The sequence below is a fragment of the Eretmochelys imbricata genome, chromosome 6 (assembly GCF_965152235.1).
Source record: "Eretmochelys imbricata isolate rEreImb1 chromosome 6, rEreImb1.hap1, whole genome shotgun sequence".
Classification (NCBI taxonomy): Eukaryota; Metazoa; Chordata; order Testudines; family Cheloniidae; genus Eretmochelys; species Eretmochelys imbricata.
In genome coordinates this window covers 15,996,010-16,023,815 of record NC_135577.1, presented here as the reverse complement: position 1 = coordinate 16,023,815, position 27,806 = coordinate 15,996,010, and the positions used below count along the sequence as shown (strand labels likewise).

General features: G+C 47.8%; 1 protein-coding gene and 1 pseudogene across 2 annotated transcripts in view; one reads left to right on the top strand and one right to left on the bottom strand.

Annotated features, from left to right (window-relative positions):
- LOC144266484 (pepsin A-like) overlaps positions 1-27,806 on the bottom strand; it is a 39,398-nt pseudogene that overhangs the window by 8,735 nt on the left and 2,857 nt on the right. The window lies entirely within an intron of this gene.
- On the top strand, positions 7,795-26,510 carry LOC144267156 (pepsin A-like). Its single transcript, XM_077820877.1, has 9 exons — positions 7,795-7,850; positions 11,263-11,419; positions 12,749-12,866; positions 15,050-15,168; positions 15,919-16,118; positions 24,399-24,515; positions 25,020-25,161; positions 25,292-25,384; positions 26,361-26,510. Exons 1-9 carry the CDS (start codon positions 7,795-7,797, stop codon positions 26,508-26,510), a joined length of 1,152 nt encoding a protein of 383 aa, XP_077677003.1.

Sequence of the window (27,806 nt, the reverse complement as noted above, 5' to 3'; positions counted from 1 at the left end):
ACCATGTAAAGGTGAACACATACTTCAAGTAACAAGATTAGTCAGCTAGCAAAATGAAAAATGCATCCTTCACCATTTTCTCATAATTAAAAAATGTACAAATAAATGTATGTTAAGGTCTATAAGTGGTTACACTCATTATGTACAGATTTATTCTCTTCCTGATTAGAAAGAGGAAGTATCAATTTTAGGGTAAAAGCTATAATTAGTTGCAAATCAAGGTGTTTTAATGGTTACCAACAAAAAACAACTTCCTGCAGGAAAATAATTAAAAAGTACAAATGCAAAGCAAGATTAAAATCAGTGATTTCAATCAAGGTTTCCTCATTGCTGATTTAAATCTCTCTGATTTCAATCAAACCACCCAGATGGCGTGTCAAGGCAAGGAGGTGATTGCCTCTGATTTCATGCAGCTAAGCAATGCAAGGCTTGGTCTGTAGCTGGATGGGTGACTGATAGGTTAAAGGCTAGTGCTTGGGTTGGGGCTGGCAGCTCATCAATCAGCTGACATGGTAACAAACAGCCTGTTTTGCGGAGGGATAGCTCAGTGGTTTGAGCATTGGCGTGCTAAACCCAGGGTTGTGAGTTCAATCCTTGAGGGGGCCATTTAGGGATCTGGGGCAATAATTGGGGATTGGTCCTGCTTTGAGCAGGGGGTTGCACTAGATGACCTCCTGAGGTCCCTTCCAACCTTGATATTCTATGATTCTAAAGAGAGGGAACCATTGCCATCCAAGGGCTAGATCCTCAGCTGGTGTAAACCGGCATAGTTCCACCAGCTGATTTACAGCAGTTGAGGATCTGGGCTACGGTGGCCTTGCTAAAGGCTCAGCCTGAGCTGCTGTTTCTCAGCCATCACTTTGCCCAGCATGGCACCTAGGACCTGCTGGCATCTGATGCACCGAGTTGTTTATCCCCAGTTTCCATCAATCTCAGTGTATTGGAAGCGGGGAGCCAGCAGACCTGGGAGTTCTATTCCCAGTGCTCTTCTTAATGCCATCCAATCGCAGCTGGGGGCTGGATGCCCCAGCATGGGGGCTGGGGAAGGTTCTTGGCAGCAGCAAGGTATGTGCTTGGTTGGAAGCCTTGAGTTCAGGGCACCAGGCAAATTCTCCAGCAAGCCATGTTCCTTAAGGTTCTGCCTTAGGGATTTCCCCTTCTTCAGGGAGACCCTAATCAACAAGGGTGGGGAGAGAGACTGATCAATAAGAAATAAACAAAAGACAAGCCTTGTGTTCAGGGAATACCGTGCAGTCCGACTCTTACACTGCACGGAGACCCCTTTTTATAGCTGGGATTAGCACAGGGTTTAGGTGAGCTGGGTGACCAGTGCACTAAAAGTCAGTGTGAGTTGGGCATATAATTCCCGTAGGACGCTTGGAAACTCCTGGCCCATGTGTAACTAGCACTGAGAGGGCCTAGTATGCTGGGAGCTTTACTAATACATTGTATAAGACAGTCCCCCTGTCCTATAGATCTTACTGATGAAATAGACAAGGTGGACAAAGGACATATGTTCATTTTTATCCAGAGAACTGAGGCACAGAGAGACTCGGTCACTAGGTCACACAGGGAGACTGTGGTAGAGCTGGAAATGAACCTAGATTTTCCAAATCCTGTTCCAGTATTGTAACCATAAGCCCATCCTTCCTCATACCTCTGCTATGCCATACAGCCAAGGGGTAGTTCCCACCTGCTGCCTATTAAAGAATGAAGTATTGAGGAGAAAGATGTAGGAGCTTCTGCTGCTGCTAAGGGAACATTGCTCTGTAGAAAGCTGAGCTCAGAATCCCAATGTTTCTTGTTCCCCCCTGCACTCACTTTGTCACCCGGCACTGAGAAAGCACCACCAGACTGAGGAGCAGAAGCCACTTCATGATGTCCCTGTACACCCAAACTGGTGGGGAAAGGAAAGTGTGAGCGCTAAATGCAGCGCGACGCCGGGATGCTGCTCCTTATATGCACATAGTGCAGAGCCTTTCCTATCCCATTAGTGACCCTGATAAGAAATGCAAACCTTCCTGGTAAGATTGTCCAAGATGTCCTTGAAAGAAAGGTCTGGAGAACACTCCAAGTTCACAGATCTCCACCTTCACTTGGCAGTGACCTGAAAATGGGGGCATCTTCTAGAGGGAAGGGGTGAGAGTTAGGGGAGGTTTCCCGGCTAAGCTTTGAAAAGAAATGATGCTGGGTTGTTTTAAAGAGCAAACAGGAGGCACAGAGGAATTGGAATGGGATATAGAGGTATTCACCTCTAGGTCACTGGTTCCAGTTTGGCCCCCAGTTATAAAATAGCCATGTAGTGGGAACTGGTGTCTCTATGGGAACTGAGATATGAAGCTTTACAACTCTAGCTCATTGGTATGAATCTGAGCCCAGGTCAGCGCAAGGAGCTGAAGTTAGTGGACAGGGAAATAGGATGCACGGCATGCTACAGTCTGAGTAACTGGTTGACTCAGAGGATATGGAGCCGTTCACCTTTATGGCACTGGTCCAGCTCACTCAGTTCAGTAGAAAAAATCTTTATCAACCCTGTGGATGAAATATGCTGATGGTCTTTGTGAATTTCCTAGCGACACATGTCAGGGAAGGAAAGGATCAGGTGTGAGGACTCGGTTTGGGTGTGGGTAGATGAATGGCTGAATCTAGTTGGCAGCTGGTATCAAGTGGAGTGCCCCTGGGGTCAGTTTTGTTCAACATCTTCATTAATTATTTGGATGATGGGATGGATTGCACCCTGAGCAAGTTTGAAGATTACAAGAAACTGTGGGGAGAGGTAGATATGCTGGAGCGTAGGAATAGGGTCCAGAGTGACCTAGACAAATTGGAGGATTGGGCCAAAAGAAATCTGATGAGGTTCAACAAGGACAAGTGCAGAGTCCTGCACTTAGGACGGAAGAATCCCATGCACTGCTACAGGCTGGGGACTGACTAGCTAACCGGTAGTTCTGCAGAAAAGGACCTGGGGATTACAGTGGATTAGAAGCTGGATATAAATCAACAGTGTGCCCTTGTTGCCAAGAAAGCTAATGGCATATTGGGCTGCATTAGTAGGAGCATTGCCAGTATATCGAGGGAAGTGCTATTCCCCTCTATTCGGTACAGGTGAGACCACATCTGGAGTATTGCGTTAGGGAGGTGGTGGAATCTCCATCCATAGAGATTTTTAAGGTCCGGCTTGACAAAACCCTGGCTGGTATGATTTAGTTGGGGTTGGTCCTGCTTTGAGTAGTGGGTTGGACTAGATGGCCTCCTGCAGTCTCTTCCAACCCTAATCTTCGATGATTCTATGAATGTGATGTGACTGCCCTCAACAAGTCTGAGGGCAAATGGTAAGTTGTGGTTGGGAATGACAGGACTAAGGCATTGGTGGGCTATGGAGTCCACCAGCGGAGGAGAAGAGGGAAGAGATGTCCAGCCCTGATTGGGTAGAGGGTAAGTTCACCATGACATAGGGTTTAGGGGGAGAGAAAAGGAGATCCTGGTTGGCCCCCAAACTGGAGCGTGATTACCTGCACCAGGAGCAGATCATGGGTTCAAGTCCCCATGGCTGGGATGTGTGGAGGGACCTCGCTGCTTAGCCCTGACACTGCAGCCATCTTATTCCTGGCAGGAGGCCATCCACGGACTTGGGCACCAGGCCATGTGCCCACATGCTAGGAGCAGCTGCTCTGCCTGAAATCACAATGAAAATCCCATGAGATTAGACAACAGCATTTAACTTTCCATTTACCACTATCCACTCCTAACCCTGTGGGAAAAGCAAACACCAGGGGAGGGATGAGGTTTTCACGTGACTAGGAGTAAAGTCACCTTAGGCCAGTGACAACCCTAACAAAGGGGCCTAGAACTGGGCAGGTCTGACCTTGCTACTCTGTGTATAAAAACTTATCAGTTTGAACAAGTTTATCTGAGCAGAACTGGTCCTGAAAATCAGCTTATCCGATGTCCCCTGTTGCCCCACAGTGAGGTCCTAGCCTCTGGTGTTAGTCTAGCAAATGGGCAGATATTTTCCATTCCCAGCTCCAGATTTTTCAACAAAGAGGTGAAATAGATCTCAGATTTAGAGAAGAGAGGTTTTCTTTGAGACGTCTGACACCAGAGAGACAATACAGGCACCTCGTTGCACGCTGAAACAGTATGGATTAATCCTGTCCTATAGCATGCCCTTCTTTTCCAGTCTTGGGTCTCCACACAGCTCTGCGAATGCCTCTCAAATTAGACCTGGTTATAATAGGCCTGGGGTATGAAACACACACACAGTACTGCTAAAGCGCCTCCTGAGTGACAGGCTGCCCTGCTATTCCAGACCTTAGTCTGACACATCCACAGCTCTTCTGATGCCCCTCAGTCCTGACCTGCAGCTCCCTGTGCTAGTTTATAATATAGTCTCTTCTATAGAAAGTTGGCTGATCACAACCAATTGTGCTATTCCCTTTGCAGAATTCCTTGCAGCCTGCAAGAATTTGTGACTGATTTGAGGATGAAGAGCTGAACTTGTAAGTTTGGGGAGGCTAAAACTGAGTCTCTGATAAGAGACCAGATTGGGACTGGGATCGGGAACATATATCTCAGAGACTACTGGAAGAGCCATAATTAACCTGTGACAAATCTGTCAGAATTTGTCAAGCAATTGAAGTCACCCAGTCGAGAAGGAAGATTTTGGAGGGTGGGCAGTGCTCTGATACTGTGGACATGGTAGAGAATCCAAAATACTGCAAGAAAAGAGACCTGAGGCAGAAAGGGATGGAGACTTCCAAGTCAGAGTTCTGAAAAAAGAGCACATGGCTTGTGCTGGTTGCCACAGTGTGTACAGCTCCAAGATAATGCCCGGCATGTGGGAAAAAGATGCAAGAAATGCAATGGATTCCATCATGTTGCAAGAGTTTGCAAGGACCATTAAAAAAAACCCCAACAGCTTTCCAGTCAAAATGTTGACTGTGATTGCCGGAGCTACTCCTCAGGGTGAGACCCTGTGGCAAGTAATACAGAGTGGTATGGAGAGCATATTCCCAGTCCCTATTTTTGAGTTCAGAGGGAGCTGTCAGTACCACATGGGACTATGTTTAAAGGAATCAGGATGGTGCTTCATAAGATGGTACAGTAAAATGTGTTATGAAAGAGAAATGAAGGTGATTTAGGAATTGAGAAATCTAAGAGAAGCGCTGGAAAAGTTTTACACTGGCCTCAAATGAACAGCAACATTGAGGAAGCCATCAAGGCTTGTCGTATGTGCCAAAAGTTCAGGCCAAGTCTAGGAAAAGGGCCAGTGTTGGTGGCACAGGAATAATTGGCCCCCTGGAGCAAAGTAGGCAGAGATTTGTTATATTGGCTGGAAAAATCTCTGTCTTCATTCTAGACTATTCTCACTTTCCTGAGATAGCAAGGTTTATCAGTAGGACGGTTATAAGTGTTTGGAGGAGCGAGTTATATAAATGTTGTTTGTGAAGTGTTGTTGTTATTATGTTGTGGCTGGATATTGGGAATTGACCTTTCAGAGCATTCAGCTTCCCAGGCACAGGAAGTCTGGGGGAGGAGCGCTGCAGAAGCAGAGACAGGTGGAACTCAGTGACTGAGTGAAGAGGGGCTCTTTCAAGCCCCTTGGGCCAGAGTGTTTCCTGAAGACCACACAGCCCTCCACGCAGACCAGGAGAAAGAACAAACAGAGGCAGAGGCTCTAGAAGCTCTCAGAGCTACCTGGGCACCAAACCAGGTAGCATGGCAATTCTTGTGTTCCTCAAACTTGTTCCACTCTGGAGCTTTTTCAGGTTTAAATTCTTGTAATGGAGACATTTTCTGCTATTTCTGTAGGTGAGCTCATGCATATTCATCAAATATTTAGATCAGGGCATTGAATCACTGGAATAGAATCTCCATGATTTCTAGACCTTCAGCCTTAACAGGGCCACCAGCGGGAGGTGATATGGTACACACAGCTTCACCCCCACAGGAAGCTGAAGGGAAGGGGGATCAGGTATAGATCTCTTATTGTGAATTGAAGGTCCTATGACAGAGAAGACCTCTATCCCCAAGTCCAATAATTGTTCCAGCCCTGACCTCAAAAGATGGGAGAAAAGAGAGGACTGGTTTCTATGACCCATTTGATCTCTGGCTTTTTTACTGAGATAAAGGGGCCCAATTGGTGCCCCTGATGATTAATTTATCTGGCAATGTGGGCACCTGTCCCACCAGGGTCTGGGACTGAGACCCATCCCCCCCACTCGTCTGACATAGGGGCCACCAAACATCCATCCCTTGATTTGGGCTCAGAATGTACCTAAGGGCCTAGAAGTGGAAGGCTCTGTATGCTAATCCCAATGCTCCTGAGCCAGTTGTTCCCCAGTTTGTGGCCAGATTGGACTGAGGCACAATGAGAAGCAAATAGCTCCATCTTCCATTCTTGAACTTGTCAGATGGTCAGTCCCCTTGGTTGTGATGCTTCTTAAAAGGGTCTTTATTTCAAGCCAGGAACTCCACCATACATGTTGATGATTATTAAGCCCTAGTTAGTGGGTGAGGGAATGTGGCTCATGGGGTGTTTGCTTGTCAGGAATCTGGTAGTGCTAAATGGAAAGTAAAAGTTGTCAAATCTGTTGGGATTCTCATTCTTTTTCAGGCAGAACAGATGCTCCTGGTGCATGGCCTGGTACCCAAGTTCAGTGGATAGTCTTCTGAGAGGAACAGGATGGCTGAAGTACCAGGGCTAAGAAGTGAGACCTCCCGCACATCCAAGCCATTGGAACTTGAACCCATAATTTGCTCCTGGGCCAGGGAATCAGTCTCCAGGTTTGGGGCCATCCAGGATCTCCTCCTTTTCTCTCCCCCTCAGGTCTAAGTCATGGTGACCTTACTCTCCGTGACATCTGCTTCCTTCTTGCCCTTCAAAAGTGGCCTCCATAGCCCACCACTACCTTAGCCCTGTCATTCCAAAGTACAACTTACAATTTGCCCTCAGACACATTGAAGGTAGTCATGTCACACTCACCCACCATCCCTCTATCCACTCACTTCCAAACAAGTAATCACACCCCATCCTTCCCTACCCTCAACTGTCCCTCTAGAAGATGGATGGAGATCACCAACATATTTCACCCAAGCGCTGTCAGGCAACAAACACTTTTGCTCTTGAACTGGGTGAGCGAGAACCTAGAGGTGAAAGGCTCCATATCGAATTCCTGAGTCAGACAGTCACTCAGACTGTGGCATGCCCTACATCCTATTTCCCAGTCCACTGACTTTAGCTCTCTGTGCTGACCTGGGCTCAGATTCAGACCAAACTACCTAGAGGCGTAAAGCTCCATATCCCAGTTCTCATCAAGAAACCAGTTACTCACTACATGGCTGTATTGTAACTGGTGCCCAAAGTGTGGAAGGCTCCAATGCCATTGAGGTACCCACTCTCACAACATGGGGCCAGACTGAAATGAAGAACCAAGCAGTGAATGTATTCGTATCCCATTCAATCCTTCTGTGCCTTCTGTCCCATTCTTTAAAACAACCCACAGGCATTGCTTTTCAAAGCTTAGACGTCCCTGAACTCTCACACCTTCCCTTTAGATGATGCCCCATTTTCGGGTCACAGACAAGTGAAGGTGGAAATCTATGGACTTTTAGTGTTCTCCAAAATTTTGTTAAAGGACATTCTGGAAGATCTTATCGGGAAGGTTTACATTTCTTATCAGGGTTATTAATTCGATAAGAAAAGCTCTGAGCTGTGTGTTTATAAGAAGCAGCACCCAGGCGTTTCTCTACATTCACCACTCATCACCACTGGCTTGCGTGTCAGAAAACATCATGAAGTGGCTTCTGCTCCTGAGTTTGGTGGCGCTCTCTCAGTGCCGGGTGACAAAGTGAGTATTGTGAGAACACACCACTTTGGGCTGCTGAACTCGGCTTTCTACATAGCAATGTGTGATTATCAAGTGGAGTGTCTGCACTTCTCTCATTCTCTTCTGCACTCTCCATTCATGTATAGGAAGCGGTTGGGAACTACCCCTTAGCTTTGTGTTGTAGCGGAGGAATGAGGAAGGAAGGTCTTGTGGTGAAGGCACTGGAGTGGCACTTGAGAGATCTGGATTAATTTCTGTCTCTAATACAGACCCCCTCTGTGACCATGGGCAAGTGACAGAGTCTCTCTCTGGGGATCAGTTCTCTGTGATAATATTAGTGTTTATTATTTGTATTATCACAGCATGTAGGACCCACAAGTCATGGATCAGAACTCCATTGTGCTTGGCACTGGAAGACTGTCCCTTCGCTAAGTAGATAACAACCTTAGAATTAGAGAAGAGAGGACAGATGGATACAGACAGACCAATGGGGGAGTACAAGTACATGAGGGACAGTGGTCTCTGCATACCAGCAGCCAAACTTTTATTCATGTTGGGTTTTTTATAGGCATCTTGACAGAAGAGAGGTTTTAAGGAGGGATTTGAAGGAGGACAGTGAGGTAGCTTTGCAGATGTTTATGGGGAGGACCCAGGGCCATCCCTAGCCATTTTGGTGCCCTATGCAGCCCTCCCCCTCCACCCCCCCGCGTCCTGCGGGAAGTGGAATGACCCAGCCCCAGCCTGCTCTGCAGGCTGGGGCTGGGTCACTCTACTTACTGCTGCCAGTGAGTGCAGGGAGCCCGACCCATCCTACAGTCCTCAGAGGAAGGGCTGGCTGGAGTGGGACTGGGGCAGAGTAGGGGCAGGGGCCATGTGGAAGAGGCAGAGCAGGGGCTGGAGCAGCACACAGCTGTGTAGGGCACCAGGAAATTTGGTGCCCCAAATTTCCTGGTGCCCTACGCAGCTGCATACTTTGCATATGGGTAAGGACGGCCCTGGGAGGACCTCCCAACGGTAGGGGCAGGTGGGAGGAAACATGAAGGTGCTTGATTGGAAATTTTCCAAGTGGGCAGTGGAGGCTGGCATCATGGGCCAATGGGAGGTGAGTATCGATAGCTTGATAGCAAATGAGGGATGAGAGGTAGGGTGGGATTGTTTGAGTGTGAAGGGCCTTGAAAGTAAAGACAAGCAGCTTATGCCTGATGAGATGGAGGGATGCAAAGAGAGGACTTTCATGGTGTCAGAGGATGCTCTACTCACTGCTGGATAGTAACTCTTCCTGGCCTCTCTGGGGATTAGATCTGTGGGGCCTACACCCCTTGCACTCCATCTCTTTGTTGCTTCCTCTTGGTTTGCAGACCCTCTGTCACTCCAGGAACTACGGCTGCTGCCTCCTCGTGACTTGGCCATCTGTCCAGGTCACGATGTGGCTTCCCCTTCTGGGGTATCCCAGTCCCTTCTTATATCCCTTCTTAGGCTCAAGCAGTCTTTCCATTCTCTGCACAGCTGGCGCCACTTCCCCAGTGGCTCTTAGGGGAACCTGGACCCATTCTCTACTCTGGGTTCCAGCTCAGGGACCCTCTAATCAGCAGCCACGATCTTTGCTGCCACTTTCCCTAAGCCTTTCCTACCTATCTGGCTTCCACCCCTCTCTGGGTTGGCCAGTCTCCCAACTTCCTTTTCCCAGGGAGGCTACCTGCCTCTGTAGTTTCAAAACATGCCGCCCTTCTCCCAGGGAGAGACTGCAGCCTATTTCCCTGCAGCCCCCTTCTGCTGTCTGCTCTCCAGCTTTATGGAAGCCCTGCCTGTTCCTGCACAGGTGGGCTTCTTCTAATTAGGGCTTTTCTCTCAGCTTTAATTTTCCCCAGCTTGCCGCCTAATAGGTTAATTGGCCCCTCTGGCCTACCTTAACCCCTTCAAGGGGAGTGTTGGGAGGACACGCCATCACACGTGGTCAAAGTGACACACTAGGAAAATTATCCTTGCAGCAGCATTCTGAACGTGCATGAATAGGGCAAGACGACATTTGTCAAAGCCAGGGAAAAGAATGTTTCAGCAACTGAGGCATGAAATGAGGAGAGCTGGGACGAGAGCTATAGTTGTCTGAAGGAAAGGCTGCATCTCAGAGAGCTTATGCAAGAAAATTTGGCAAGATTTAAACATAACCCGGATGTGAGGAGCTAGAGAAAAGTCCATGTTGAAGATGACCTCAGGTTATGGCCTGCGTGAGAGGCAGGATGGGGTGGTTGCCGACAGTGATCAAGGAAAGAGATAGTGGGGGAGGGCTTGATGGGAGGAGGAAGATTAGGAGCTCTGTTTTAGTCATGCTCCTCAAGCATTCCGTTTGACTCCGTATTTCCTCACTCAGGTGTCTTCAGTTGGCATACTGTAAAGCTATGCTGGGCTGATCTGACTCATCTGCAGGGGGTGGATGCAGGGTGCATCAAGGATCCAGAGTTACACAAGTAACCCTGCTTCCTTTACGTACATTTACACATCACATTCATTGCATTTACTGTGTATCACACATTTGGGGATTGGCTTGGTTACTTTGTAGGAACCAATCCCTGTACAGCATGCTCTATCCAGGCCATGTGCGACTTACGCATCTTTATGTTCCCATCTTATCTTGTCCATTGTTACCTTGTACTTTGTAAATGATTCCCTTGATGTTCCCTGCCTTATATTAGCTAGTTCAGCCATTCTCTCTTGGCTTACCACCCACTTACCTGTCCTGGTTAGCACAGACATTCTGTGTTCAGTCGACTGATCTATTAACCTCTCTAATCCTGTCTCCCAAAAAATGAGGCTTCCCCCATGTTCAATTACTCCCATCAAGCCTGGCATACAAAGCCAAGATTTCAGTTTGGACATGAGGAGACAGGTCTAGCCGAGGGCAGTAGATTTGTGAGTTATCGGTATAGATATAGTAGTGGAATTTATGTTTGTGGATAAGATTGCACAGAGATAAGGGATAGAAGGATAACAGACAGGGACAAAGGATCCTTCCAGAAAGTTGAAGGGTGGATCCACTAAAAGACATCAAAGAGTGATTACAGATATAGGAGGGAGAACCATGAGAGTAGAGAGACATGGAAGCCAAGGGAGAACGTGATTTCAAGCAGAACAGTGTGGTCAACGGAGTCAAGGCGGCTGATAATACTTCCCTTGTCCATCTTGTCTATTTCCGCTGGGTCATCTCTCTGTCATCTCTAGTACACATGTGCTGGAATTTTCCAAGGGTCCTATGGGAATTATGTGCCCAACTCCCATTGACTTTCAGTGCACTGGGACCCCAACTCCTTTACACTCCTTTGATAATCCTAGGTTTACTAAGGGGTCTCAGTGCAATGTAAAAGCTGGATTGCACAGTATTCCCTGACTACTGCTTATTTGTTACTGATCAGTCTCTCTCCCCACCGCTGTTGATTAGGGTCTCCCTGAAGAAGATGAAATCCCTGAGGCAGAACCTTAAGGAACATGGCTTGCTGGAGGATTTCCTGAAGAAACACCCTTACAACCCGGCCTCCAAGTATTTCCCCAGCCTGGCCAACGAGGATGCCAGTGAGCCCCTAACAAACTACATGGATGTGAGTATGGCAGGAGAGCAGGTCTTGTAGCCTCCCTCTCCTCATCAAAGCTTCCCACTCCTCTGCCAAGAGCTGATCTCTCCTCCTCCCAAAAGTGCCCCAACCCACTCCCTTACCCATGTGCTTCCAACCAAGCTCTCATCTTGCTGCTGCCAAGAACCTGTGCTAGGCCACCCAGCCCTGATTGGATGGTGTCAAGGTTCCTTTGCCACTCTGAACTCTAGGGTACAGATGTGGGGATCTGCATGAAAGACCCCCTAAGCTTATTTTTACCAGCTTAGGTTAAAACTTCCTCAAGGCCTTGTCCTTGAACCGTATGCTGCCACCACCAAGCGTGTTAAACAAAGAACAGGGAGAGAGCCCACTTGGAGACGTCTTCCCCCAAAATATCCCCCCAAGCCCTACACCCCCTTTCCTGGGGGAGGCTTGTTAAAAATCCTCACCAATTTGTACAGGTGAACACAGACCCAAAACCCTTGGATCTTAAAAACAATGAAAAATCAATCAGGTTCTTAAAAGAAGAATTTTAATTAAAGAAAATGTAAAAGAATCACCTCTGTAAAATCAGGATGGTAAATACCTTACAGGGTAATCAGATTCAAAACATAGAGAATTCCTCTAGGCAAAACCTTAAGTTACGAAAAGACAAAAAAACAGGAATATACCTTCCATCCAGCACAGCTTATTTTACCAGCCATTTAACAAAAGGAAATCTAATGCATTTCTAGCTAGATTACTTACTAACTAACAGAAGTTCTGAGACTGCATTCCTGATCTGTTCCCCGCAACAGCATCACCCAGACAGATGAACCCTTTGTTTCCCCCCATCCCGATTTGAAAGTATCTTGTTTCCTCATTGGTCATTTTGGTCAGGTGCCAGCAAGGTTATCTTAGCTTCTTAAGCCTTTAGAGGTGAAAGGGTTTTGCCTCTGGCCAGGAGGGATTTTAAAGCACTGTATACAGAAAGGTGGTTACCCTTCCCTTTATTTTTATGACAGATGGGATTAAGAAGAGCACTGGGAACAGCACTCCCAGGGTCTGCTGGCTCCCCCCTACTCAACGCCCCCTCTCACACACTGTTATTTATGGGGACTAGGGCTAAATGACTCTGTCCCTCAGATGCCAGTAGGTGCTAGGAGCCATGCTTGGCAAAGTGATGGCAGAGGAACACCAGGTCAGGCTGAGCCTGTAGCGAGGGCACCATAGCCCAGACCCTCAGCTGGTGTAAATCAGCTTGGGCAGCTATAAGGGTTTACACCAGCTGAGGATCTAGCCCTTGGATCGCAATGGTTCCCTCTCTTTACATCGTTCTTTGTCCTGCTTTGGCAGATTGAGTATTATGGAACCATCTCCATTGGTACCCCAGCCCAGGAGTTCTCTGTCCTCTTCGACACCGGCTCTTCCAACCTGTGGGTGCCCTCCGTGTACTGCTCCAGCACAGCCTGCAGTAAGTCACCTGTAATGCCTCTTGCCTTGACATTCCAGCTGGGCAGGTTGATTGAAATCATAGAGATTTACATTAGTGAGGAAGAACCTTAATTGAAATAATTGATTTTAATCTTGCTTTGCATTTGTACTTTTTAGTTATTTTTCTAAAGGAAGTTGATTCTCACTGGTTTATTACCACTATAAACATGTTGAGGCCCCACCCTACTCACACCATCCCTCCTCCCTCTGTCGTTCACTCTCCCCAACCCTCTCTCACTTTCACCAGGCTGGGGCAGGGGGATTGGGGTGCAGGCTCTGGGTTGGGGCCGAGGGTTTGGGAGTGTGGGAGGGGCCTCTGGGCTAAGCCTAGGGCAGGCGATTGGGGTGCACTAGGGGGTGAGGGGCGTGGGCTCTGGGAAGGAGTTTGGGTGCAGGAGGGGGCTCTGGGCTGGGGTAGGGGTGTAGGATGCAGGCTTTGGGAGGGAGTTTCGGTGAAGGAGGGGGCTCAGGGCTGGGGGTCGGGGTGGAGGAGGGGATATGGGGTGCAGGCTCTGGGAGGGTGTTTGGGTGCGGGAGGGGGCTCAGGGCTGGGGGTCGGGGTGGAGGAGGGGATATGGGGTGCAGGCTCTGGGAGGGTGTTTGGGTGCGGGAGGGGGCTCAGGGCTGGGGCAGGGGTTTGGGGTGTAGGGTGCAGGATCCGGACAGGAGGCGCTTACCTCGGCTGGCTCCCGCATGGTGGTGCAGCAGGGCTAAGGCAGGCTCTCTGCCTGCCCTGGTCCAACGCTGCTCCTGGAAGAAGCCAGCATGGCCCTAGGGAGGGGGAGGGGGAGAGGGGCTCTGCCCGCTGCCCTTGCCTGCAGGCACCAACGCCGCAGCTCCCATCGGCTGCAGTTCCTGGCCAATGGGAGCTGCAGAGTTAGTGCTGGAGGTGGGGGGAGCGCATAGAAACCCCCCACCTCTCCGTCAGGGGCCTCAGGAACATGCTGGCTGCTTCTGGAAGCAGCACAGGGCCAGGACAGGCAGGGAGGCTGTCTTAGCCCTGCTGTGCCACCGGACTTTTAGCTGCCTAAAATCTCCCGGATCGGCTTCAGTAGCCTCCAGGAGATAGGGCCTGATTCTGCGAGACTCCCGGCGAAACCAGGAAGGTTGGCAATACACATTTATTTACGCAATTATATAGCTGAATATACAATTATTCAGATAAATAATTTGTACTTTTTTCAATTATTTTAGAGAATGGTGAGGGATGCATTTCTTATTCACTATGTAATTACTTTTTGATTTGTGTCAAACTCAATTTGCATGGAAATTGGAATTCACTTTAAAATGCAAAATCCAGCTTTTAAAAAAAATTAGTTAAAACTCCTTTGAATGGGCTGGATACATAAGAAAGAAAAATTTATCAAAACATGTTTTGCATTTAAAAATAACAGATTTATGAAACAAAGGAAGTGTTATCTGTAGTTAGTGAATTGAACTGATTGTTTCTGATCAGCGTGTCCTTCAAGATTTTAGAACTCGCAGAGCTCATCCTCTTGCACCTAGTTTTTACTCAGAGATTGGAAGAGGAAAACAAGCATTCCCACTTTTCAATTTCCAATTAGTTTCTTAAATTGGAATGAACTAGTCCATGAACTGGTTAATAAACGGATATAAAGAAAGTATTCTCTTTGCACTTGCAGAAGAGCCTACTGCTGTCAAAAGCTTGTTTAGCACTTAAAGAAATTGTGTTTCCAGATTATGAGAGCACTGAAATTCCTCCAGTTCCACTGACTTTCTTTAAAGGCAGAAAACATGCACTGCTTAATAGTAACATTTGTATGTAATGTAGATGATTTTAGTGGATTTTAGTAAGTTTAGACCTTAACATATGTTGTCCTAATGTCAAGGTTAATTTTAAATAGGATTTTTAAAATCATCTATTTTTATCCACCTCAGAAGCCAGAGAGCAGTAGGTCTCCCTCCATTATCCCTCCACGTGCTGCATGGTGTCAGAGGGAAAACAGGCCCTAGTCAGACCCGAAGCTAGATCCACAAAGGCACTTAGGTGTGGCAATGCTGAGCGCTGCAACGCTTGACTCTTCGGCACCCTGTCCCCACTAAGGAATTCATAGCCTGTTTAGGCATCCAGGCTCTCTATACAACACATGGGGAAAGTTACAAGTGTCCGTCTGTGACCATCTGACTCTTCTGTACTTGCAGCAAACCACAACCAATTCAACCCATCAGACTCCTCCACCTATGAGGCCACTAATGAGAGTCTCTCCATCCAGTATGGCAGTGGCAGCATGACCGGATTCCTGGCGTATGACACCGTCCAGGTAAATCACAAGAAAGGATCAAGATAGGGAGTTATAAGGACAGGACGCATCTGGGAATCTAAAGAGGAATTCCACATGGAGTGAACCGGGAGAGGGGGATAGAGAAGAGTAGAGAAGAGAGGAGATAAAGCCAGAGAAAGAGGTGGAAGACACAAGAGCAAGCCAGAGATCATCTGCATTTTTGTATCATGCTCGCTCTATTTTACCCACTTACAAGCAGAGTGCAGCTCATATGTTGACTCCTATTGAAGAGGGTAGGGTATACAGCACCACTGCTCCCTACTGTATGGAACAGAGCTGCTCTGCTGTATACAGTTAGTGCCTTTGTATGGCAGGGAGGCTTTTAGAGCAGGAGGATCTCAGTTTTCTCTCTGCTGTTGGCTTGAAGTGTGGAGTGAGTGTGGCATCCAGAATAGGAACAACTGCGAAATCCTAGGTGATCAAAGGGGCTTTATAGGATTGTTCATACATATAATACCCATTGACACTATTCTTAATGCTGGGGCCTCATTCTGATCTCATGCTGGTAACTGCCCACTTCAGCTGAACGACTCCACAAAGAATGAAATCAAAGTCAGACCCATTAGCGCCTACGCACGTAACCCAGTCATTCTTAGACTGTTCCCATATGTGGGGGAGAGCAGAGTTCAGCTTCTGAAAACTTCCCACCCATGAAGTTCCCTCTGGTAGGACTTAGCAGCTTCTCCTCGGGTATAGCATGTGTCTGATTGTCCCCATCCCACCCCCAAGATTGGAGGCATTGTGGACACCAAACAGATCTTTGGCCTGAGTGAAACTGAGCCCGGCACAGCCTTTGAGTACTCCGAATTTGATGGGATCCTGGGTCTGGCCTTCCCAAGCATCGCCTCTTCTGGAGCTACCCCCGTCTTCGACAACATGATGAATGAGGGTTTGGTGTCCCAGGACCTCTTCTCTGTCTACTTGAGCTCGTAAGTCAGGGCTGGAAACAGCCCATCTACTGCAGTGAGACTCACGTTCGTATAGTGCCTCTCACATTGAATGACCCCTGCAATGTTTGCATTAGAATTGCCCAAAAGCAGCTGTCATAAATATAAAGGGAAGGGTAAACCCCTTTAAAATCCCTCCTGGCCAGAGGAAAAATCCTCTCACCTGTAAAGGGTTAAGAAGCTAAAGGTAACCTCGCTGGCACCTGACCAAAATGACCAATGAGGAGACAAGATACTTTCAAAAGCTGGGAGGAGGGAGAGAAACAAAGGGTCTGTTTCTGTCTATATGCTGCTTTTGCCGGGGATAGACCAGGAATGGAGTCTTAGAACTTTAGTAAGTAATCTAGCTAGGTATGTGTTAGATTATGATTTCTTTAAATGGCTGAGAAAAGAATTGTGCTGAATAGAATGACTATTTCTGTCTGTGTGTCTTTTTTGTAACTTAAGGTTTTGCCAAGAGGGATTCTCTATGTTTTGAATCTAATTACCCTGTAAGGTATTTACCATCCTGATTTTACAGAGGTGATTCTTTTTTACTTTTTCTTCTATTAAAATTATTCTTGTAAGAAACTGAATGCTTCTTTTCATTGTTCTTAAGATCCAAGGGTTTGGGTCTGTGGTCACCTATGCAAATTGGTGAGGACTTTTATCAAATCTTCCCCAGGAAGGGGGGTGCAAGGCTTTGGTGAGGATTTTGGGGGAAAGACGTTTCCAAATGGCTCTTTCCCAATAGTAAACCCGGTTAGACATTTGGTGGTGGCAGCGAAAGTCCAAGGGCAAAAGGTAAAATAGTTTTAAATAGTAAAATAGGCAAAAGTTAAATAGTAAAATAGTTACCTTGGGGAAGTTTTAACCTAAGCTGTTATAAGTAAGCTTTGGAGGTTTCATGCAGGTCCCCACATCTGTACCCTAGAGTTCAGAGTGGGGAAGGAATCTTGACATGGTAGCAGAGCGGTGGGATCAACTTGAAATCATTTTGAGATCAATTTGAGATTTTTTGTACCAGAAACACAGATTTTAAAAGGGATTTTTTTTTTCCTTTAGGCTGCTGGAAAGCAGGTTTCCAACTGGAAGTAGTTGGAGTTCTTTTTCTCTGCTTTGGGGCCAAAGCAGAGACAAAAGGGAATTGTCTTTTGTGAGCTGGAGTTTTCTTTACCTAAAGACAGGGTAGTTAACCTCCTGCAGGGAAATTCACAAGTCTTCACAGACCTGAAGTTGTTTTTTTACCTAAGAGCAACTAGAGGGGTTTTCTGCCTATTTGCCTGGAGACAAAGGTGTGAGGGGTTTTTTTTTTAGGATTCCTCTGTAGGCTGACAATCACTATCAGAGAATATAGGTATCATATTACAGCACAGCAAAATTTTACAAGCCAAGTTTTTTCTTTCTTTCTAACTCTTGGGTGTAAAGTTAGTTAAAAACAGAGAGGTTAGGATTACAGACTCCACGGTTCAACAAAACCTGGAATTAGCCAGATTGGAGGCTGAGGAAAAACAATAGGAATATGAAAGATGGATAGAACTCATGCGAATGGAGATGGATGCACATGCAGCCAGGGAAAAAGAAATGGAGGCTGCCCACAGGAGGGAAATGGAGGCGAAGGACAAAGAACTGGAGGCAAAGGAAAAAGAGAGCAAGCATGCACTGGAGATGGAGAATGCAAAGGCTCAGCAGAATATATCAACAAACCCTAGCAATTCTTGTCCAGGTACCACTGCCCATCCCAGAAAGTTCCCCACCTACAAGGCAGGCGATGATACCGAGGCCTTCTTAGAACACTTCGAAAGGGCCTGCCTTGGGTACAACATCTCTACAGACCAATACATGGTAGAGCTGAGGCCGCAGCTCAGTGGACCCTTAGCTGAGGTGGCGGCTGAAATGCCTAAGGAACAAATGAACCAGTATGAACTGTTTAAAACCAAGGTGAGAGTCAGAATGGGGCTAACCCCCGAGCATTCCCATCGGCGGTTCAGAGCCCTAAGGTGGAAACCCGGACATGTCATTTACCCAACATGCCTACCACATTGTGAAACATTGGGATGCTGTTAAATCTCCAGCAGATTTGCCCTTCCTAATGCAAATGGAACAGTTCTTAGAGGGTGTTCCTGAGGAAATAGAAAGATACATCCTAGATGGGAAGCCCAAAACTGTAATCGAGGCGGGGGAGATTGGAGCCAAATGGGTGGAGGTGGCAGAGAAGAAAAAAACTGGTCGCAGTTGGAGCGGATACCAGAAGGGACAACCTCAGACCACACCCTACTACCGGAGGCAGCCCAACGCACCACCTACCCCCCAAGGAACCCTCCAGACACCTTATTGTCCCACCACACCATTCTCCAGAAACCCACCTCGCCCCAATGACCCGTCAGCTGGATGACGTTTTAAATGCAACGAGCCGGGGCATGTAAAGGCCAACTGCCCCAAGAACTCCAACAGATTACAGTTCATTGATTTAATTGGGGATGGGTCCTGCTTTTGAGCAGGGGGTTGGACTAGATGACCTCCTGAGGTCCCTTCCAACCCTGATATTCTATGATTCTATGATTCTATGATTCATTGCACCGGAATCATACCAGAGGTCCTCAGGCCCAGATACCTCCCAGATACCCTTGGAGCGGAGGGAAACTGTGAGTGTGGGCGGGAAGAAGGTCCCTCCGCGTGGAGGGACACCGGAGCACAAGTGTCAGCTATCCATGCTTCCTTAGTGGACCCCAATTTAATCAACCCAGAGATCCAAGTGACGATTCAACCCTTCAAGACCAACTCTTTCAATTTGCCTACAGCCAAGTTGCCTGTCCAGTACAAGGGCTGGTCAGGAACGTGGACTTTTGCAGTCTATGATGATTATCCCATCCCCATGCTGTTGGCAGAAGACTTGGCCAATCATGTGAAGTCAGCCAAGAGGGTGGGAATGGTCACCTGCAGCCAGACTAAACAAGCTGTCACACCTAGCTCTGTTCCGGAAACTTCTACCAGGACCCGGTCAGAGGTGATGGACCCAGACCCCAGGCCAATGTCTGCAACAGCAGTAGCGGATCCAGTCCCAGAGACCCAGACAGAGCCAGTCCCAGAACCGGAACCGGCGGAACAACCAACACCAGACGCATGCCAGCACTGAACCCAGTACTTGCAATCCCAACACCAGAGGGCCCCACCGAACCTGAACCGGCAGCAGCCGATAACCATACACAAGAGGCTCAGCCGGAGCCTGAACCCCAACATAGTGCACTAGCGGAGAGCGGTTCACAGTCAACGGAAACAGCCCCATCCCCTACATCGCTTCCAGAGGGACCAAGCCTAGGTCCACAATCCAATGAGGAACTGATGTCTCCAGCATCAAGGGAACAGTTCCAGACCGAACAGGAAGCAGATGAAAGCCTCCAGAGAGCTTGGATGGTGGCACGGAGCAACCCCCCGCCTCTCAGCTCTTCTAAACAATCCCGGTTTGTTGTAGAAAGAGGACTTTTATACAAGGAAACTCTTTCTGGTGGACACCAGGAAGACTGGCATCCTCAAAGACAGTTGGTAGTTCCAACTAAGTACCGGGTCAAGCTCTTGAGCTTAGCCCATGATCATCCTAGTGGCCAGGCTGGGGTGAACAGGACCAAAGACCGGTTGGGGAGGTCATTCCACTGGGAGGGAATGGGCAAGGATGTTTCTACCTATGTCCGGTCCTGTGAGGTATGCCAAAAAGTGGGAAAACCCCAAGACCAGGGCAAAGCCCCTCTCCAGCCGCTCCTCATCATTGAAGTTCCATTTCAGCGAGTAGCTGTGGATATTCTGGGTCCTTTTCCGAAAAAGACACCCAGAGGAAAGCAGTACATACTGACTTTCATGGATTTTGCCACCCGATGGCCGGAAGCAGTAGCTCTGAGCAACACCAGGGCTAAAAGTGTGTGCCAGGCATTAACAGACATTGTTGCCAGGGTAGGTTGGCCCTCTGACATCCTCACAGATGCAGGAACTAATTTCCTGGCAGGAACTATGGAAAGCCTTTGGGAAGCTCATGGGGTAAACCACTTGGTTGCCACTCCTTACCACCATCAAACAAATGACATGGTGGAGAAGTTTAATGGAACTTTGCGGGCCATGATACATAAATTCGTAAATGAACACTCCAATGATTGGGACCTAGTGTTGCAGCAGTTGCTCTTTGCCTACAAAGCTGCACCACATCCCAGTTTAGGGTTTTCACCATTTGAACTTGTATATGGCCACAAGGTTAAGGGGCCATTACAGTTGGTGAAGCAGCAATGGGAGGGATTTACACCTTCTCCAGGAACTAACATTCTGGACTTTGCAACCAACCTACAAAACACCCTCCGAAGCTCTTTAGCCCTTGCTAAAGAAAACCTACAGGATGCTCAAAAAGAGCAAAAAGCCTGGTATGATAAACATGCCAGAGAGCATTCCTTCAAAGTAGGGGACCAGGTCATGGTCTTAAAGGTGCTTCAGGCCCATAAAATGGAAGCGTCGTGGGAAGAGCCATTCACGGTCCAGGAGCACCTGGGAACTCTTAATTATCTCATAGCATTCCCCTCCTCCAACCGAAAGCCTAAGGTATACCATATTAATTCTCTAAAGCCCTTTTATTCCCGAGAATTAAAGATTTGTCAGTTTACAGCCCAGGGAGGAGATGACGCTGAGTGGCCTGAAGGTGTCTACTACGAAGGGAAAAGTGCTGGTGGCGTGGAAGAGGTGAACCTCTCCATGACCCTTTGGCGTATGCAGCAACAGCAGATCCAGGAGCTGTGCGCTAGCTACGCGCTGAAGTTCTCAGCCACCCCAGGACTGACTGAACGGGCATACCACTCCATTGACACAGGTAATGCTCACCCAATTAAAGTCCAACCTTACCGGGTGTCTCCTCAAGCTAAAACTGCTATAGAACGGGAGATCCAGGATAAGTTACAGATGGGTGTAATCCGCCCCTCTGGCAGTGCATGGGCATCTCCAGTGGTTCTAGTTCCCAAACCAGATGGGGAGATACGTTTTTGTGTGGACTACCATAAGCTAAATGCTGTAACTCACCCAGACAACTATCCAATGCCACGCACAGATGAACTATTAGAGAAACTGGGATAGGCCAAGGGGTACTGGCAGATACCGCTAGATGAATCCGCCAAGGAAAGGTCAGCCTTCATCACCCATGTCGGGCTGCATGAATTTAATGTACTCCCTTTCGGGCTGCGGAATGCACCCACCATCTTCCAAAGACTTGTAGATGGTCTCCTAGCGGGATTAGGAGAATATGCAGTCGCCTACCTTGACGATGTGGCCATATTTTCGGATTCCTGGGCAGAACACCTGGAACATCTACAAAAAGTCTTTGAGCGCATAAGGGAGGCAGGACTAACTGTTAAGGCTAAGAAGTGTTAAATAGACCTAGACATTGTGAAGAGAGTGGTCACTTTGGATGGGCTATTACCAGCAGGAGAGTGAGTTTGTGTGTGGGGGGGTGGAGGGTGAGAAAACCTGGATTTGTGCTGGAAATGGCCCAACTTGATGATCACTTTAGATAAGCTATTACCAGCAGGACAGTGGGGTGGGAGGAGGTATTGTTTCATGGTCTCTGTATGTATATAATGTCTTCTGCAGTTTCCACGGTATGCATCCGATGAAGTGAGCTGTAGCTCACGAAAGCTCATGCTCAAATAAGTTGGTTAGTCTCTAAGGTGCCACAAGTACCCCTTTTCTTTTTGCGAATACAGACTAACACGGCTGTTACTCTGAAACAGGCCTAGACAGAGTGACTTACCTTGGACACCAGGTGGGTCAAGGAACTATCAACCCCCTACAGGCCAAAGTGGATGCTATCCAAAAGTGGCCTGTCCCAAAGTCAAAGAAACAGGTTCAATCCTTCTTAGGCTTGGCCGGTTATTACAGACTATTTGTACCGCAATACAGCCAAATCACCACCCCGCTGATAGACCTAACCAAAAAGAAACAGCCAAATTCCGTGCAGTGGACCGAAGAGTATCAGAAGGCCTTTAACCACCTTAAAGCGACACTCATGTATGACCCTGTACTAAGGGTCCCAGACTTTGACAAATCGTTCCTAGTAATCACAGATGCATCTGAGCGTGGTGTTGGAGCAGTTTTAATGCAGAACGGACCTGATCAAGAATTCCACCCTTTAGTGTTTCTCAGCAAGAAGCTGTCTGAGAGGGAAAGCAACTGGTCAGTCACTGAAAAAGAATGTTACGCTATTGTCTACGCTCTGGAAAAGCTATGCCCATATATTTGGGGACGGCGTTTCCACCTGCAAACCGACCATGCTGCACTACAGTGGCTTCATACCGCCACGGGAAATAACAAAAAACTTATTCGGTGGAGTTTAGCTCTCCAAGATTTTGATTTCGACATCCAACACATCTAGGAGCTTCTAACAAAGTGGCTGATGCACTCTCCCGTGAAAGTTTCCCAGAATCAACAGGTTAAAATCATCCTTGAGATGTAGAAAATATTGTTAGTCTTTATATACTTGGTAGTATATTTAGAGGTGCCTGTGTCTTATTAACTCTGTTTTTTCCTAGAACTCCAGGAAGAAATCCCAGGCAGTGTTTCACCCTGTCTGTGATTTGGGGGGGCGTGTCATAAATATAAAGGGAAGGGTAACCACCTTTAAAATCCCTCCCGGCCAGAGGAAAAACCCTTTCACCTGTAAAGGGTTGAGAAGCTAGGATAACGTCGCTGGCACCTGACCAAAATGACCAACGAGGAGACAAGATACTTTCAAAGCTGGAGGGGGGAGAAACAAAGGGTCTGTCTGTGTGATGCTTTTGCCAGGGACAGAACAGGAATGGAGTCTTAGAATTTAGTAAGTAATCTAGCTACATATGCGTTAGATTCTGATTTCTTTAAATGGCTGAGGAAATAAGCTGTGCTGACAGGAATAGATATTCCTGTCTTTGTGTCTTTTTGTAACTCAAGGTTTTGCCTAGAGGGATTCTCTATGTTTTGAATCTAATTACCCTGTAAGGTATTTACCATCCTGATTTTACAGAGGTGATTCTTTTTACTTTTTCTTCTATTAAAATTCTTCTTGTAAGAAACTGAATGCTTCTTTTCATTGTTCTTAAGATCCAAGGGTTTGGGTCTGTGGTCACCTATACAAATTGGTGAGGATTTTTATCAAACCTTCCCCAGGAAGGGGGGTGCAACGTTTTGGTGAGGATTTTGGGGGGAAAGACGTTTCCAAACGGCTCTTTCCCAATAATAAACCCGGTTAAACGTTTGGTGGTGGCAGCGAAAGTCCAAGGGCAACAGGTAAAATAGTTTGTACCTTGGGGAAGTTTTAACCTAAGCTGGTAAAAATAAGCTTAGGAGGTTTTCATGCAGGTCCCCACATCTGTACCCTAGAGTTCAGAGTGGGGAAGGAACCTTGACAGTCATCAAGCAAAATAAAGCAAAAACACGCAAGTCTAAGCCTAATACATTAAGAAACTGATTACAGGTAAAATCTCACCCTCAGAGATGTTCCAATAAGCTTCTTTCACAATTTGGGCCCAAGTTTTCGGGAGCAGAAATTAACGCTACTATCTCTAATGATTACATTAAAGCATCAGGACCATATCAAGCACTGCCCAGTGCCAAGGTAGGTCATCAGTATTACACTGACTCCTGGGGGAAACATTCCCCCAAACGTGGTTCCCTCACTTAGCATCTTCTAGCACCATACAGAACCATTTGCTTGGTACTGACTCAGAGGGAAGAGCAGCACCTACTGAGTGACTGGTTTCAGAGTAACAGCCGTGTTAGTCTGTATTCGCAAAAAGAAAAGGAGTACTTGTGGCACCTTAGAGACTAACCAATTTATTTGAGCATAAGCTTTCGTGAGCTACAGCTCCGATGCATCCGATGAAGTGAGCTGTAGCTCACGAAAGCTTATGCTCAAATAAATTGGTTAGTCTCTAAGGTGCCACAAGTACTCCTTTTCTTTTTACTGAGTGACTGACACCACTGCCTCAAACACCTGGGCCTTTCCTTGAAGGTCTCCCATCCAGTTTTAGGGCAGGTCCAATCATGCTTAGCTTTTGAAATCTAGCAAGAGACAGGGCAAAGTAAGATTAAAGTAGGGGGTGAGGTGCCACTCTCATCCAACCATCCTTTCCTTTCTCTGTACTAGATGCTGATGTGCCCAGCTATGACTCTACCCCAGCACTGCCCAGCTGTGGTCCTTTTCTAACAGATGGGGCATTTGCTATTGTCTTGTTAGCCGACCATTCATGGATCTTCCTTGACTCTCCTCTCTTCCTTCTCCAGTGATGAGCAGAGCGGCAGCTTTGTGATGTTCGGTGGCATTGACTCATCTTACTACTCTGGGAGCCTGAATTGGATCCCTCTCTCTGCTGAGACTTACTGGGAAATCACCATGGACAGGTATCTCCCACCCCTTGGCCCTTCCCCTTAATCGTGCCACCTTGAGGAGACAGGCAATAGGAGGTGTGTGTGGGAGCTCAACTTGCAGAGTCTAGACAAGATGAGAGACAAAGGAGTAGGAATCACACCTTCCTTGGAGCTATAGGAAAGGGGCTCACCAGTGAGGAGGTTAGATCAGTGTTTCTCCACCTCATCCACATCAGGAACCTTCATCTGGCCAGCTCTGCTTAGCAATAAAGGAAAGGGCAGGATGGTCACAACCCCTTGACATCTCTTTGTGACACCCAGGGTAGATCGGTCACAGTCCCAGAAGGATGTAGGATGATGAGTGATGGGCAATAGCCAAGGAAGGTTGAAGCTGAAACATTAGGGGAAAGTTCTTGGCAGTTGTAGCAAGGGAATGGTGAGGCAGCTCCACAGGCCTCTCACTGCTGGCTCATGGGCTGAGTGGGAATGAGATCAGGAGTGTTTGTGGGGATGTTCCCCTGACTCTCTCTCTTCCAGCATCACCATGAATGGCGAGACCATCGCTTGCTCTAGTGGCTGCCGGGCTATCATTGACACTGGCACTTCTCTGCTGGCTGGGCCCTCTTCTGGCATCTCCAACATCAACTCCTACATCGGCGCCAGCGATGGCATGGTAAGGGCAAGAAGCGGGGACAGACACTTCTAGCGCTGTCTGTTACACACGGATGTGATGCTCCATCTCTCATTGGAGAACCTAGTGTCCGAGATGCGTCTAACCTTTCCTCCATGTGTTGCCTCCCTCCCTGCAGATCAGCTGCAGTGCCATGAGCAGCCTGCCCAACATCGTCTTCACCATCAATGGCATCGAGTTCCCTGTGCCCCCCAGTGCCTACATTCTTGATGTGAGTGTTCTGCTGAGAAAGCCGCCTCGGGGCCTCTTATCGAGGGCTTGTGCCTGAGGCCATTGCACTGAGCATGCTGGCAATTGCCCCCTGCACAGCCGGCATGAGCCTGCAGGAGCATCACTGAGATGCAGCTCAGACTCTGTCCCCAGTATGAGAGTGGGGAGGCAGAGAGCTCTTCTCACAAACAGTTCCAGTGGGAGGGACGGTCAAGATCAAGGCAGGCCCACAGTGAAAGTGACATACCGCAAGAGCAGCGAGGCAGCCTGTAAAGCTGGCCACCATAGGAGATCACCAGGGCAGGGGCCTTACAGGGCTACGAGAGAATTAAATGAGCAGCTACCCAAGCTGGGAGGCTAGATCAAGAGAGATCACTGCCTCGCGCTCCAGGGCATGGGCATCTGGGCATCAGGAAGGAGTTTCCTTCCCCATGATAAAGGTTTGCTTCCCTCTGGGGAGGAACAGGCAAGCTGCTTTAACAGCACACAGCAACACCAGCTGGTAGCAGGCAGTGGGGAAGCCCAAATCCACTTATAATCACAGCAGGATTTCTGGTGGCAGAATGTAATTGCTTCCTTTGGAATCTGGCCAGGAGTCTGGAGAGAGCGTGCTTAGCCTCCCCAAGGGATGTGTCATGAACAGAAGTGGTCAGGACCTTGCTTTTCTTCCCATTTGAAAGTTTGCACCCCTTAGCCTGAAGCTGTTCCTAGGCCCAAATCCACAAAGGTAGGTGAGTGGGGGTTAGATATCTAAATAGCTCCAAACATTGGGGACCAACTCACCAGTGCCACTCCCTAGGGCCCATAGAGATCTCCCATCAAAGCCCTGACCCAGCCTAATGCTCCTTACCTTGGGAGCTCTGAGAGTCCAGCCGAAGATGGTACAAGCACAGGCATGTGCAGGCTCTACAGGATGATAACTCAAGGGATCATTGAAGTTCCTGCCCAGTAATTATGTCCTATTTTTCCTGGTGCAGGACTCTGGCTCTTGTAGCTCTGGCTTTGAAAGCATCTACCTCCCTACCCCCTCTGGAGAGCTCTGGATCCTTGGAGATGTCTTCATCAGCCAGTACTACGTTGTCTTCGACAGGGCCAACAACCAGGTGGCCCTGGCCTCTGTGGCATGAACACAGCGCCATTCCCGGGACACTGCCATGGAACCCTGACCCCAGAGAGTCTCCGTTTCTCTAGATCCCCAACACCGCATATTGATCTAGTGACGCCACCCCACACTCACCCTCTGTCCTGTAATCTTACCCCCAGTAGAATGAAGTAATATAAGAGCATTCGAGTGAATTGTTTCTCTTTGATGGGGTGAATGACTCAGATTCCACCACTGTGAAAAGGGAGATGTACCTTCTGCCAGCACCGCTCATTCCTGACCGGGAGCCCCTACTGCTATTCCAGCCTTGCCCCTCCCCATCATCCTCTGTGCCAACACTTCTCACTCCTGACCTGTTTGATTTGTTTACTTCCAACATAATGACAGGTTTCAGAGTAGCAGCTGTGTTAGTCTGTATCCATAAAAGGAACAGGAGTATTTGTTTCAGAGTAACAGCCATGTTAGTCTGTATTCGCAAAAAGAAAAGGAGTACTTGTGGCACCTTAGAGACTAACCAATTTATTTGAGCATGAGCTTTCGTGAGCTACAGCTCACTTCATCAGATGCATACCGTGGAAACTGCAGCAGACTTTATATACACACAGAGAATATGAAACAATACCTCCTCCCACCCCACTGTCCTGCTGGTAATAGCTTATCTAAAGTGATCATCAAGTTGGGCCATTTCCAGCACAAATCCAGGTTTTCTCACCCTCCACCCCCCCCCACACAAATTCACTCTCCTGCTGGTAATAGCCCATCCAAAGTGACAACTCTCTACACAATGTGCATGATAATCAAGTTGGGCCATTTCCTGCACAAATCCAGGTTCTCTCACCCCCTCACCCCCCTCCAAAAAACACACACACAAACTCACTATCCTGCTGGTAATAGCTCATCCAAAGTGACCACTCTCCCTACAATGTGCATGATAATCAAGGTGGGCCATTTCCAGCACAAATTCAGGTTTTCTCACCCCCCCCACCCCCATACACACACAAACTCACTCTCCTGCTGGTAATAGCTCATCCAAAGTGACCACTCTCCCTACAATGTGCATGGTAATCAAAAAGGTGGGCCATGTCCAGCACAAATCCAGGCTTTCTCACCCCCCCCTTTTTTTTCCCCAGGGACACACACACACACACACACACACAAACTCACTCTCCTGCTGGCAATAGCTCATCCAAACTGACCACTCTCCAAGTTTAAATCCAAGTTAAACCAGAATGTCTGGGGGGGGGTAGGAAAAAACAAGGGGAAATAGGCTACCCTGCAATAATGACTTAGCCACTCCCAGTCTCTATTTAAGCCTAAATTA

What these genes read in the sequence shown, in the direction of transcription:
- LOC144267156 (XM_077820877.1), top strand. Translation starts at nt 7,795, where the DNA reads ATGAAGTGGCTTCTGCTCCTGAGTTTGGTGGCGCTCTCTCAGTGCCGG. An exon ending in TGGGAAATCACCATGGACAG is followed by an intron (nt 24,516 to 25,019) that starts GTATCTCCCACC and finishes TCTCTCTTCCAG; the next exon opens with CATCACCATGAATGGCGAGA. An exon ending in CCAGTGCCTACATTCTTGAT is followed by an intron (nt 25,385 to 26,360) that starts GTGAGTGTTCTG and finishes TTCCTGGTGCAG; the next exon opens with GACTCTGGCTCTTGTAGCTC.